The following is a 15,302-nucleotide window of genomic DNA, read 5'->3' as shown; positions in this document are numbered from 1 at the left end:
GGGGGGAGAAAAATCATTGCTTCCTTCGGGAATGCATGACAGGGCTTGTTTTGCACATAACTGGATCAGGGGCTGAACATCTTCAAATTATATATACCCCTGATCCACTAGGGAATGAGCTGAACGGATAGTTTCCATCAGCTGGTCACTAGTCCACTCTTTTAAAATCTGGCGACAATATTCACCATCCTCTTCTGTCAGCAGAGAATAATAAATAATTTCATTGAAATCCATATTAGCAAAACTAACAACCAGGATGGTTCCTCAATGCAGCCACGTCTGGTCAGGGATGGCCTTGGTATACTGTCACAGAATTTAGTAGACCAGACTGTGTGTACTGCACAGAGGAAACCAGAAACACATGTAAGTGAAAAAAAAGGGCATTTATTAAATAGGTGACAAATAAGTGAAATATAAACAGTGCAAAACCAACCACAGACCCACAAACTACAAATAATATATACAAATAACTGGAGATACCGGAATCGTAAACAAGTCAGGCCGAGGTCATACACAGGGAGGTCAGCAGATGGGTAAGGATGGGAAACCAACAGTACAGGGAGAGGATAGATGGATAGGCTGCAGGGCAGGGATACAAGGAGAACAGGGCACAGGAGGGACAGGTCCAGGATGGGTTCGGGATAGGGATAGAGATCGGATCAGATCAGATCAGGAACAGGCTCAAGGTTAGGATACAAGCAGCACGGTCAGGGCACAGGGAGAAAGATACCAAGGCAAGCATGTGAGGGCTTGCCGGGTATTTATAAGGCGGCAGTAATTGACCTAACGTTACACCTGAGCGCAGAGGGTGCTGTCTGCTCCACACTGCCGGAGTACACCCGCTGGTGGACACCGGTACTATGGCCCAAGGATGCAACAGTGCCACCAGCAGGTGAGTTTTCTTATTACAGGTCCTAGGTGTTGGAAGACACCCGCTGGTGGACACTGGTACTGCGATCCAAGAGACCAATAGCGCCACCAACGGGTAAACCTTTACATGACATTTAAGTTCATTTTTTTTACTCATTAATGTACACACAGCACCCCATATTGACAGAAAAACACAGAATTGTTGATATTTTTGCAGATTTATTAAAAAAGAAAACTGAAATATCACATGGTTCTAAGTATACAGACCCTTTGCTCAGTATTTAGTAGAAGCACCCTTTTGATCTAATACAGTCATGAGTCTTTTTGGGAAAGATGCAACAAGTTTTTCACACCTGGATTTGGGGATCCTCTGCCATTCCTCCTTGCAGATCCTCTCCAGTTCTGTCAGGTTGGATGGTAAACTTTGGTGGACAGCCATTTTTAGGTCTCTCCAGAGATGCTCAATTGGGTTTAAGTCAGGGCTCTGGCTGGGCCATTCAAGAACAGTCACGGAGTTGTTTTGAAGCCACTCCTTTGTTATTTTAGCTGTGTGCTTAGGGTCATTGTCTTGTTGGAAGCTAAACCTTCGGCCCAATCTGAGGTCCTAAACACTCTGGAGAAGGTTTTCGTCCAGGATATCCCTGTACTTGGCCGAATTCATCTTTCCCTCGATTGCAACCAGTCGTCCTGTCCCTGCAGCTGAAAAACACCCCCACAGCATGATGCTGCCACCACCATGCTTCACTGTTGGGACTGTATTGGACAGGTGATGAGGAGTGCCTGGTTTTCTCCACACATACCGCTTAGAATTAAGGCCAAAAAGTTCTATCTTGGTCTCATCAGACCAGAGAATCTTATTTCTCACCATCTTGGCGTTCTTCAGGTGTTTTTTAGCAAACTCCATGCGGGCTTTCATCTGTCTTGCACTGAGGAATAGCTTCCGTCGGGCCACTCTGCCATAAAGCCCCGACTGGTGGAGGGCTGCTGTGATGGTTGACTTTCTACAACTTTCTCCCATCTCCCGACTGCATCTCTGGAGCTCAGCCACAGTGATCTTTGGGTTCTTCTTTACCTCTCTCACCAAGGCTCTTCTCCCCCGATAGCTCAGTTTGGCCGGACGGCCAGCTCTAGGAAGGGTTCTGGTCGTCCCAAACATCTTCCATTTAAGGATTATGGAAGTCACTGTGCTCTTAGGAACCTTAAATGCAACAGAAATGCTTTTGTAAACTTGGCCAGATCTGTGCCTTGCCACAATTCTGTCTCTGAGCTCTTCAGGCAGTTCCTTTGACCTCATGATTCTCATTTGCTCTGACATGCACTGTGAGCTGTAAGGTCTTATACAGACAGGTGTGTGGCTTTCCTAATCAAGTCCAATCAGTATAATCAAACACAGCTGGACTTAAATGAAGGAGTAGAACCATCTCAAGGATGATCAGAAGAAATGGGCAGGACCTGAGTTAAATATATGAGTGTCAGAGCAAGGGTCTGAATACTTAGGACCAGGTGATATTTCAGTTTTTCTTTTTTAATAAATCTGCAAAAATGTCAACAATTCTGTGTTTTTCTGTCAATATGGGGTGCTGAGTGTACATTAATGAGGAAAAAAAAATGAACTTAAATGATTTTAGCAAATGGCTGCAATATAACAGAGTGAAAAATTTAAGGGGGATTGAATACTTTCCGTTCCCACTGTATATATATATATTATATTATATATTCTTTTTAAAGCTGGGACCCTAGAGAATAAATTGGTGGGTGTGGTAATTTTTATGTCACTCGGTATTTGCGCAGCGGTTTTTCAAACGCAACTTTAACACTTTTATGAATTTGAATGCAAAAAACGGAACCCATAACTCAATTTTTTTTTGAAAAATATAAAATATGATGTTACAGCAAGTAAATACATACCAAACACGTCACATTTTATAATTGTGCACGTCCGTGAAATGGCGACATACGACATACATTTTAGTATTCATAGGCAACGTTTTAAAAGCCTTTACAGGTTACCACTTTAGATTTACACAGGAGGTCTGGTGCTAAAATTACTGCCAATGATCTGACGTTCGTGGCGATACTTCATACATGTGGGACAATTGCTGTTTGTATGCATGAACAACACGTGCATTTGAGCGTGAGCACGGGAGGAAGGGACACTTTAAAGTTGTAATACTTTTATTGCTGTCACAAGCAATATGAACATCCCCTGTGACAGCAATAGGCACGTGACAGCTACACTTTATGGAGAGATCTGGGGTCAATAAGACCCTATATCCCACCTCTGCACCAACATCGGTGTGATAAAATGCTTTTCATTCATGAAAATGGCACTGTTTAGTTTGAGTCGATCAAAGCCGTTCCAGTCTTTGATCAGCTGCGGAAGGTGGTGGGGGGGGGGGTACGTCCCCTCTCACTGCTTGTAAAAGCAATCCAGCACGTGTTGCCGCTAGAACTGCTTTTACAAGAGAGCCGACGATCGGCTCTCTGCAGGCATCATCCCGGTATAACCACTTGAAGTCTATCGATGTACGGGTACGTGGCTGGTCAGCAAGTAGTTAAAAGATGACTATATTTTAATACAACTCCCTTTAGATCTACCATCAACATTGTATTTCAAGGGCTTGCCTGATTTGATACAAATTGAATGGATTGTTTAGGTGAGTCCTCCTAATACAGGGGTAGGCAATCTTTTGAGCATAGTGTGCCAAAAATAAAAAGCTTTATAACAGGTTATATGAGTAATGCTAACTACAAGTAGCTACAAAGCCTGTAATATTCTTATGCAGCCTGTTAAATACCTAGTCCATAGTTAACATGGTCTCCCCTTCTGCTTGAGTCTGTCACATGGCTACTTCAGCAGAGGAGGGTTCAGAGACAGCAGGTGCACACATGGAAAAGCCCAGCCATAAGCTGGCTGATTAGGAGACTGCCACAGAGGGGGCAAAAAAAAAAAAAAGTGCATAATTACCACCATGAGCAGCGCTATTGGCCCCAGGGCACCTGACTGTCACTGCACAGTTGAAATCAATGGAAAGTGCTCACTGATGCCGGCAGGAAGAGAGGTGGGTGGGTTCAGAGGTGAGCCTCACTGCTGAATCTCTTCTATACTGCCGCTGACTGGCTGAACTCGTGGAAGGTGGGTCTCTCAGGAGTCAGGATAGTTTTCACATGCCACCCAACAATTGTTCAAGTGAGCACTGTTTCTCCTATATACAGCCGCTCAACTAGACTGGCTTTCACATGTGGGGTCTCCCAGGATCGCCCCTCGCGTGCCACCTGAAGGGTGTCTACGTGCCATGTCTGGCATGTGTGCCAGGGGTTGCCGACCCCCGTCCTAATACATAGCCTTAGTAAATCTAAAGGAAATTTTACAGAGATTGTACAATCAGATTGTATAGTGTATGGTGAGCTTTTCTGAATTTAAAAATAGGAAGTGGGAGGAATACGTTTATTTTATTAAAAAAAAAAAAAAAAAGTCCTTATAGAAAGAATAAATTTAAAGATTTTTTTAAGATTCTGGTCGTGTTGCTAGAAGCAGAGTTCATTGTCTTGAGGCATTGTAAGCTGCTCTGAGACAGGTGATGATACCAGTTCATCCAACCCATGTGGACCAGCACACTGGAGAAGTGGGTGATTACTGATGTCCTCTACACCTGGCTCATTTTTACCTTTCCTGAAAAAAAAAAAAAAAAAAAAAAAAAAAAAGAGGCTTTCCAGGTAAGTGGGACCCAGAAAGCAAGCAAGTTTGTGCTGCAAGTTTGAAAATTACTTGCTAGACTTGCCAGGCTTCACAAGTTTGTTGCACAATTGCAGCAAGTTTGCATTGCATGACTCCAGATCAATTTTCTTTGCAAACATTCTGCAAGTCTGCTGCAGTCTGCTGTAATAGTGTAGTAGTCATCCCACCACAGGTGTCATTGTGGAGCTCTTGCTATAGACCAGGGGTAGGCAACCTTAAAGAGGTGGAGATCTACCTGAACAATTTGAGGGAGAAGTCAAAGATTACTGGGCACAGGGTCGCCTCCTCACACCTTAAGCCTCTAATTACAGAATTAACGTGTGGCAAATGCATGCATTGCACAGCAATCATGGGTTTAAATCAGGTGGTGAGAAGGCAACACATCGCCTCCTCACCATCTTTAGACACACACTCAGAATGTTTTTCAAAGGGGCAGCACTTGTGCTCGTTCACAGGTACAGTTAGGGGGTGGTAAAAAAGCAGCATATAATAGAAGTCTATGGCTAAGCGCAGCAAACCCTCAAGAAAGCTGTAGGTACACTGCACTGCACTCGCGGTGTGGGTAAACAGCAGCACATCAGTGTGAAAGCAGCCATATACTATTATGCCCAGTGTATTTCTTCACACTGACCCGAAGATCTCTTTCCTGCTGCTGGCACCACTCTGGAGACAGCTAGCATGCATAAGAGGTGGAGTGCAGGTGGTATTACTCGGCATGGGAGTTTATGCGGCTCTTGCTCCCTACCACAGCTCCAACTTTACAAGTATTCCCTCTGCATTGCGCTCTGTTTGATCCTCTGGAATGGCAGGTCAGCAAACCCAGACCGCGATCTATCAGCCACCTGTCCGTGATCTACAGGTTGCTGACCCCCGCTGCAGACACACCACTGCAACTTTGCTACAAATTGGAAAAGTGCCAACTAGAACTTGCGCTGCAAGTTCTCTGCAAGTGTACAACTTGCCAGTGAAAATGTGCAGCAAGTTAACAGACTTACAATTCAGCACTGCCACAAATTTGTGGCAAGTTATCCTTGTTATCTAGGGAGTGTGATGTTGCAAGATTGACTTTACGTTCGATTGTATTTTAGTCTACTGAGAAACTTTAAGTTTGCCTCTTCTGTGAAAATTTGTTCATCTTGTAGTTATATGATGGAATCAATTCCCCTTGTGTGCGGGTTATGCTTCCCCTTTCTATAGTTTCCTGCAGAGATGTGAAGAAGTAGTGTGGCTAGTGCCAAGCCTTCACTGTAAGTGTCTGTGGGACCCATTATATTTTATCTTTTCATTTTGTAAAGCAAGTACGCAAGAAAGACCATAGCTGGAGTTGTACACAGGTTGTAAAAATGATGCAATGTTTGGTTTTAAGCAACAAAAACACTGCTAATACAAATACCAGCACGTTAGAAAAGATCTGTCATTTAAGCACACTGTCCATTCCAAACAAAAAATGCTGCAAAGACAAATCAACCAAATCAGGAGTAAATCAGGCTAGCTTTATCATCAAAATACCATAATGAAAGAACAGTACTCCATGACCCATGAAAACATCCACTGGTGCCAAAATATGTACAAAGTTTGATCTCTAAAAAAAAAAAAAAAAAAAAAAATACTAAAGGCTATATATACACACACACACACACACACACACATACACACACATATATACACAAAAGTGAGTGAGTATACCCCCTCACATTTTTGTAAATAGTTTATAATATCTTTTCATTTGACAACACTGAAGAAACGACACTTTGCTCCAATGTAAAGTAGTGAGTGTACATCTTGTATAACAGTGTAAATTTGCTGTCCCCTCAAAATAACATAACTCAACACACATCAATTAATGTCTAAACCACTGGCAACAAAAGTGAGTACACTCCTAAGAGAAAATGTCCAAATTGGATCCAATTAGTCATTTTCCCTCCCCGGTGTCATGAGACTCAGTGTTAACAGGTCTCAGGTGTGAACGGGGAGCAGGTGTGTTAAATTTGGCGTTATCGCTCTCACTCTCTCATACTGGTCACTGGAAGTTCAACATGGCACCTTATGGCAAAGAACGCTCAGGATCTGAAAAAAAGAATTGTTACATAAAGATGGCCTAGCCTATAAGAAGATTGTCAAGACCCTGAAACTGAGCTGCAACATGGTGGCCAAAACCATACAGTAGTTTAACAGGACAGGTTCCACTCAAAACAGGCCTCACCATGGTGGACCAAAGAAGTTTAGAGCACGTGTTCAGCATCATATCCAGAGGTTGTCTTTGGGAAATGGACGTATGAGAGCTGCCAGCATTGCTGCAGAGGTTGAAGGAGTGGGGGGTCAGCCTGTCAGTGTTCATACCATACGCCGCACACTGCATCAAATTGGTCTGCATGGCTGTCGTCCCAGAAGGAAACCTCCTCTAAAGATGATGCACAATAAAGCCTGCAAACAGTTTAATAAAGACAAGCAGACCAAGGACATGGATTACTAGAACCATGTCCTGTGGTCTGATGAGACCAAGATAAACTTATTTGGTTCAGATGGAGTCAAGCGTGTGGCGGCAACCATGTGAGGAGTACAAAGACAAGCGTGTCTTGCCTACAGACAAGCATTATAATGGGAGTGTCATGGTCTGGGGCTGCATGAGTGCTGCAGGCACTTGGGAGCTATAGGTCATTGAGGGAACCATGAATGCCAACATGTACTGTGACATACAGAAACAGAGCATGATCCCCTCCCTTCGGAGACTGGGGTGCAGGGCAGTATTCCAACATAATGGCCCCAAACACACCTCCAAGACGACCACTGCCTTGCTAAAGAAGCTGAGGGTAAAGGAAATGGACTGGCCAAGCATGTCTCCAGACCTAAACCCTATTGAGCCTCTGTGGGGCATCCTTCAAAAGGAAGGTGGAGGAACGCAAGGTCTCCAACATCCACCAGCTCTGTGATGTCATCATGGAGCTGTGGAAGAGGACTCCAGTGGCAACCTGTGAAGCTCTGGTGAACTCCATGCCCAAGAGAGTTAAGGCAGTGCTGAAAAATAATGGTGGCCACACAAAATATTGACACTTTGGGCCCAATTTGGACATTTTCACTTAGGGGTGTACTTTTTTTTGCCAGCGGTTTAGACATTAATGGCTGTCTGTTGAGTTATTTTAAGGGACAGCAAATCCACACTATTATACAAGCTGTACACTCACTACTTTACATTGTAGCACAGTGGAATTTCTTCTGTGTTGTCACATGAAAAGATATAATAAAATATTTACAAAAATGTGAGGGGTGTACATACACTATATATATATATATATATATATATATATATATATATACATACACATATATACACACACACACACACACACACACACACATATACATACACACATAACTCTCTCTATCCATCTATATATAGATATATCTAGATCTATAACTATATATTCTGGCTTGTAGAACCACTCAATGTAGCAAACTGTAGTATTCACCTCTGTAGTAAACATCTCGGAAAGGGGAGTTGATAAATTCTCGGAGATTCCCTGTTTTTTCCGCAATATCCATCAATGCTGGTATTGTGTCATTTCTGCCACCACTTAGGTTTAGTAGAGCTTTGGGCAAACAAGTCTTCCCTGTGGATGGCTCTAAAAAAACAAAAAAAATAAAATAAAAAGCATTTACACCCAGAGAACGAACACTTTGCTTTTACTATCACATCTTGGAATGGTACAAGACATGGGCAATTCAACATTAAAATGCTTAAAACATATATATTCTTTGGGTTGGAGTCCTATTAAATGCAAAATTATCAGGATAACCACCAGACAAGTAGCATATTCAGAGGGAAAGGTCAACATTTGCAGCTTCTGTGGTTTTCTCATGACAGGTTTACTTTAAGTAGTACTGGGCACACATATTTTAGAAAAAGGCTGTCTAGGCAGGAAAGTAAATGCCACTGAAAAAACATTTATATACACACATGAAAAGCATGTAACAGGTATCATGAGCATCCTCTATACTCTACAGCAGTGATGGCGAACCTTGGCACCCCAGACATTTTAGAAATACATTTCCCATGATGCTCAACTATACTGCAGAGTGAATGAGCATCATGGGAAATGTAGTTCCAAAACATCTGGGGTGCCAAGGTTCGCCATCACTGCTCTATAGTGTCATGGGAACTATGTCAATTAGTAATCTTGAGGGACACGCAATAAGCAATAAAGTAGCTGTATACAATGGATATAAAAAGTCTACACAACCCTGTTAAAATGTCAGGTTTCTGTGATGTAAAAAAAAATAAAATAAAAAAAAAAGAGCCAAAAGATAAATCATTTCAGAACTCTTTCCACCTTTAGGGCTCATTTACACTTGCTTCAGCAAGGCTTCAAGCAGGCTTTGTTAAAGCTCTCTGAACGCTAGTCAAAGCTCCTGTCACTAAATAAAATGGTTAGCTTACAGTCCTGTTTACACTTGCTTTTGCTTTGCTTCAAAAATTATACTCCATGTAGCTTCAGTGGTGCTTCAAAGCATCTTTGAAGCCTCCATAGAAGTCTATGGCAAAGCTTTCTTGAAGCCCCATCAAAGCTCAACCAAAGCCCCATTGAAGCTCCACCAAAGCCTCATCAAAGCACCAAGCAAAAGCAGGTGTAAGCAGGACTGTAAACTAACCATTTTATTTAGTGACAGGGGCTATGACTGGCGTTCAGAGAGCTAACAAAGCGTGTCGGAAGCCATGTTTTGAAGCAAGTGTAAACTAGCCCTTAATATGACCTATAATCTGTACAACTCAGTTGAACAAACTGAAATCCTTTAGGTGGAGGGAGATAAAAATAAAAAACTAAAATTATGGTTGAATAAGTGTGCACACCCTTAAGCTAATATTGTGTTGAAGCACCTTTTGATTTTATTACAGCACTCAGTCATTTTGGGTATGAGTCTATCAGCATGGCACATCTTGACTTGGCAATATTTGCCCACTCTTTACAAAAACACTCCAAATCTGTCAGATTGCGAGGACATCTCCTGTGCACAGCCCTCTTCAGATCACCCCACAGATTTTCAATCAGATTCAGGTCTGGGCTCTGGCTGGGCCATTCCAAAACTTTAATCTTCTTCTGGTGAAGCGATTTCTTTGTTGATTTGGATGTATGCTTTGGGTCGTTCTCATGCTGAAAGATTAAGTTCCTCTTCATGTTCAGTTTTCTAGCAGAAGCCTGAAAATTTCATGCCAGTATGGACTGGTATTTGGAACTGTTCATAATTCCCTCTACCTTGACTAAGGCCCCTGTTCCAGCTGAAGAAAAACAGCCCCAAAGCATGAAGCTGCTACCACCATGCTTCACTGTGGGTATGGTGTTCTTTTGGTGATGTGCAGTGCTTTTGAAGCAAACATATCTTTTAGAATTATGGCCAAAAAGTTCAACCTTGGTTTCATCAGACATAACACATTTTCCACATTTAGCCAGGCTTGGATGTTTTTCTTCATAAGAAAAGGCTTCAGTCTTGCCACTACCCCATAGCCCAGACATATGAAGAATACAGGAGATTGTTGTCACATGTACCTCACAGCCAGTACTTGCCAGATATTCCTGCAGCTCTTTTAATGTTGCTGTAGACCTCTTGGCAGTCTCCCTGACCAATTTTCTTCTTGTCTTTTCATCAATTTTGGAAGGACATCCAGTTAATGGTAATGTCCCTGTTGTGCCATATTTTCTACACTTGATGAGGACTGTCTTCACTGTGTTCCATGGTATATCTAATGTCTTGGAAATTCTTTTGTATCCTTCTCTTGACTGATACCTTTTAACAATGAGATCCCTCTGATGCTTTGGAAGCTCTCTGTGGACCATGGCTTTTGCTGTAGGATGTGACTAAGCAAATGTAAGGAAAGACCTACTAGAACAGCTGAACTTTATTTGGGAGTTAATCAGAGGCACTTTAAATGATGGCAGGCAGGGCTGTCTTACTAGCATCATGGGCACCTGGGCAAAGTAATACTCTGGGGCCCCTACAATGGAGACAGCGCAGGTAAACAGATATCAAGTAAGTAGGAGGCAGACAAGCGGAGCTTCCCCTTTTGGGTGGAGCTCCGCTTTAACTACATGAACAATCATTCTGTACAGCAAAGAAACAGTGGGAATATACAACATACATAAAGTAACAAAGCTGTCCTGTGCATTCAATATATCTGCTATAATGATGCTCAGGACAGTTGTACCAAGTATAGACACCAATAAAAATCATGGAGGCACCATCCAGCCTGACAGGGCCTCAGATACCCCCAACATTTTAACCCCTCTACATCTTATATACATCCAGCCCTCCTAACTCTGCCCAACCAACCAACCAACCCTCCCAACCCCGCATACACACACATACCAGGTTTCCCCCTACCATCGTTATACTGTTACCACCTCCACACCCCCTGGATTCTCAACCTTAAATACCTCCCCAGAACTATGGCCCCTCTACATCCTAGATATCCCCCCAGCACTCTGACCCCTCTACACCCCAGATATCCTCCAGTACTCTGATCCCTCTCTGCACTCTGCATATTCCCCCCAGCACTGTTACCACTGTTACCATATGCCATAAGATACCCCTTGTATTTTGACCCCACTACATCCCTGATAACCCCTACACTGTGGCCTCTCTACATTTCTGATACCTCTAGCACTATAGCCACCCAAGATACCCCAAGCATTGCCACCCCCCTATAAACCCCAGATCCCCCCTCAGCATTGTTTACCCCCCATACGCCTTTGATATCCCCCAGCACCATTATTCCATCCATGCAGTACCCCCTTTTTAGTGGAGATACAGTGCATGTGAACTTTTGGCTATGTACCCACCTCCAGCACTGTGACAAGGACTCACCTATACCAATCAAGTCATGCAGGCAGGAGGAGGGGCGGGGAGGGAGCATCCCTGCGTGCATACCAAGCCCTTCGGTGCAAACAGTGCTGGACAGCTGGGCTCACCATGACACCATCCACAATGCCACTTCCGCAGGCGGGATCTCAGTGCTGCCGACTCAGCAGCTCCCACCCCGCAGCCTTCGAGTCACGAGCATTCAACCTGTATTGGGCAGGGTCAGAGCAACACTGGCACTCCAGCCCCGCCCCTCCCTGCTGGCTGTGAAATAATAGGCATCGTTCTGCACAGCATGGCGCACCGCTGCCAGCCTGCCTCCCCTGTGTATCCATCACTCTCAGTGCCATCATGGGGCCCCTAATTTCCAGGCTGCGTAGGCTCAAGAAGCAGCTGCTTTGGGGAAAAATGCAGGGGCCCCTGGGCAGTGCCCAGGTGTGCCTGCTCATTAAGACGGCCCTGATGGCAGGTGTATTGACTCCTATTTAACATTTTGAATTTTTGAGTTTGAATGTGATTGCTAAATTCTGAACACAGCTACATCCCCAGTTATCAGAGTTGTACAGTTTATAGGGCAAATTAAAAAGGTGGAAAAAGTTATTTAATGATTTATCTTTGTTTCATTTTTTTACATCACAGTAACCTGACATTTTAAAAGGGGTGTGTAAACTTTTGATATCCATTGTAAATGAAGGCAATGATGTTATCAGGAGAAATTAAATCTTAAGGTGTTATGGGATTCAAGTCAACCAAAGAAGGTTAAGAAAAATCAAAAACTATCCTCCATACATATGTCATGTGATCTCTAAGCTATGCGTAGGTAGATCAGTTAATAAGTAATGTGCCAAGTTTTAAACCATTATGTTGTGAGGGCCAGAGACATTTAAAAAAAAAAAAGTATGATAAAAAAATTGAAGTCCTGTATATGTGGGGTCACATCCACCAGTAGCCACACCCCAGTAATTAATCGACACGTTTGATAAGTATGTATATTTGATATAATACACCACATGGATATCATATTTGCAGCTTGTGAAAGTATAGTGGAGTTAAGGGCTTACTCTGGAACATGCCAACATTAAAAGCTTAAGATTCCTGTAGATTAAACTCGGTAGGAAGTTAAATATATACCAAACACTGTTTAATATCAGCAACTAACCTCGAAATTCCTCATCTGTCAGCCGTTTCTTCTTAGACAACAAGAAAGGTAGAAAACCCTCTAGTTCTGACGTGGTACCTCGTGACACAATGTCAAAAAGAATGTGTCTATTAAACATCTTGATGACTGCAGGAGGGTCAGGACTTGGAGTCTCGACATTCTGGGTATCCTTGCTAGAACAAAGCAGGTAAACTAAAGTTACAGAAAGCAAAAAAAAAAAAGCAACATTCTAAAAGACAGCCTCCTTCTTTTCACAATTACCCTCTACTCCACTACATGAGATTTATCTGGACAATAACATTCAAACTGGGAATTTTTTTTTAAAGTGGCTGTAAAGGCATAAGATTACCTTACTGCATTTTATCCAGTAAGATAAAAAAAAAAAAAAAAAAAAAACCCTTCTGCATGCAGCTCCCCATCCTACATAAATACAGGAGCCTGATTCAGATCCAATGATTCACAGGCTCTCACCTTCCTCATTGACTCAGATACAGCAGCAGGAGCCACCGACTCCCACTGCTGTCAATCACAGCCAGTGAGGAAGAAACGGGGAGCGGGGACGATCCCTGCTCTGTGTGTCACATGGACACAGAGCAGGGCTCAGGAGCAAGCACACATGCATGCCCCCATAGCACCTGGAAGGGGACCCAAGAAGATTAGGATTGGGGCTGCTCTGTGGAAAAACATTGCACAGAGTAGGTAAGCTTAACATCTTTGTTATTTTACTATAAAAAAACAAAGCTTTACTATCACTTTAAGCAGGGTATACAAAAACTGAAAACACTTTTGGTCCACGTTTACAGCGGTCTGGTCAACTTTCATGCTGGAAAACCAGCATTCAATCAGTGGTCGCAGCCAATGGCTGCAAGTCTAAGAGAAGGAGGCCCCCCTGTCAGAATACAACAGCGCAGCAGGGGAGATAAACATGCTGCTTGAACAAAAAAAAAAAAAAGAAGTTGTCATAATGTTTATACCCTACTTTATGCTGTGACCTGGTTAGAGAACCCCTGGCCAACCAAGCTTTCAGGTATGGGAAGGGAGGTTATTTAATATCCACAAAAATGTTTTTCACCCGAATAGGTTTCTCTATGATACAGTTAGTACTGGAGGTGAATGTTCAGTGTAAAGATTTTGCAATTTTGCAATCACCATCTCATGCCTGTGGGTTATCTCTATTGCACAAAGAAAAACGTAAAACTGCATTTTTAAAGCTCTCCATAGACCTCAGAGGAAGAGCCGACGTGCAGACACCATCTGAAAATGTCTTCGGGTCGGTTACAAGCATAATTGCTTGAGTGACGCATTCTCACATGGACATCTATGAAGAAGAGACTCCAGGACCAGGGGCCAGGTTACCTCAATAGAAACAGTTAGACAAAATTTTCATTATTAGGCTGGGTTCACACTGATGCAACATAGGATCAACCTTGTGAGACCCTAAGTCAGATGACATGTGAAATCCAAGGTTTCCCTATGAGAGCCATCTTAACTGATACTACACAAGTCTGTCTGACTTTTGAAAGGGTTCCTGCACTACTTTGGTCCAACTTCATTGTCGCAGAGTGCAAAAAGTCAGACTCCAAAGTTGCACTAAAAGTCGCACGACTTTGGAGTCGGGCTAGTGTGAAGTGAGCCTTAACTCCTGAAGCTTATTTTAACAAAATGGTTTCAATCCACAAATCATATAAACACTGAGAAGGAGTCTTATTTTTAAAAATAGTGAGTTATTTTCAGCTGAGTCCAATCCGATTTCAAACTTACAGTCAAATGGCTAAAAACAAAGATTGTTGCCCTTTTAAAAAATGAATAATTACATTCCCGCCCAGCCCCAGCATCCTTTTAGCTAGGTATTATGCCCGAGAAGGAAGCAGGATGGCCTGCTTGATAATGTGATCGGCTGTCACAGTGATCAGGAGTCAGTCCTACCAGTTCCTGATCATTACTGGAGACCAGGAGCTGTCTGACAGCTCAGTCACTATGCTGGGAGCGCACAGAGAGCATGCTCTCAGCACAGAAACCTCTGCTGCCTGTGGACACATAGTGCCTTTAAAAAAAAAAAAAAGTATTCATACCCCTTGAAATCTTGCATTTTGTCACGTTACAACCAAAAGCGTGAATGTATTTTGCCAGAATAAAAGGAGCTAAATACAAATGCACGCCACGCTTTCACATACTGCATTTTCCTTCAACTTTTGTTCCACTTTGTGTTGGTCTATGACATAAAATCCCAATAAAATACACTAACATTTTTGGTTGTAATGTGACAAAATGTGGAAAATTTCACTGGGTATGAATACTTTTTCAAGGCACTGTATGTGCATAATCAGGGGGGTTTAAGCGCACCCTCTTTGCTGCCACACAAGTATTGCGTGGGTGGCAACAGGATAGGCAGATATTCCATAAAATTAGTACAATTCCCTCATTACTCAACTGATAGCAACTAATGAAGCAATACATTGATTATATGAGAAAGAGAAAACTGAAATACTGGGAATGATGTACGTATTCAAAAAGGGAGAATTTTTTTTATTTTTAATTTATTTTTTTTATATATGTGGTTTCACGCTATATTTCCCAACTGTGATTTAAACCATCAACTATCAACCAAGTAACTTGCATCAGCTGCAGAAAACATTATTTATAGAAAGAAAACATTTAAGATTAGTGAGTACTGAGTGAGCAACT

At 42.6% G+C, this 15,302-nt stretch overlaps 1 protein-coding gene across 2 annotated transcripts in view; it reads right to left on the bottom strand.

The window, feature by feature from the left end:
- Positions 1-15,302, bottom strand: part of TRPV4 (transient receptor potential cation channel subfamily V member 4) — a 159,176-nt gene that overhangs the window by 88,571 nt on the left and 55,303 nt on the right. For both annotated transcript variants that reach the window (XM_073629684.1, XM_073629693.1), the window contains exons 3-4: positions 12,618-12,790; positions 8,077-8,229 (exon numbers count right to left, since the gene is read on the bottom strand). In XM_073629684.1, the coding sequence (XP_073485785.1) occupies positions 8,077-8,229; positions 12,618-12,790 (326 nt within the window). The remainder of the gene's footprint in view (positions 1-8,076; positions 8,230-12,617; positions 12,791-15,302) is intronic.

Source organism: Aquarana catesbeiana, linkage group LG01, assembly GCF_042186555.1.
Source record: "Aquarana catesbeiana isolate 2022-GZ linkage group LG01, ASM4218655v1, whole genome shotgun sequence".
Taxonomy (NCBI): domain Eukaryota; kingdom Metazoa; phylum Chordata; class Amphibia; order Anura; family Ranidae; genus Aquarana; species Aquarana catesbeiana.
Note: the sequence above shows the minus strand (reverse complement) of the source record. Positions and strands in the feature narration are given on the sequence as shown.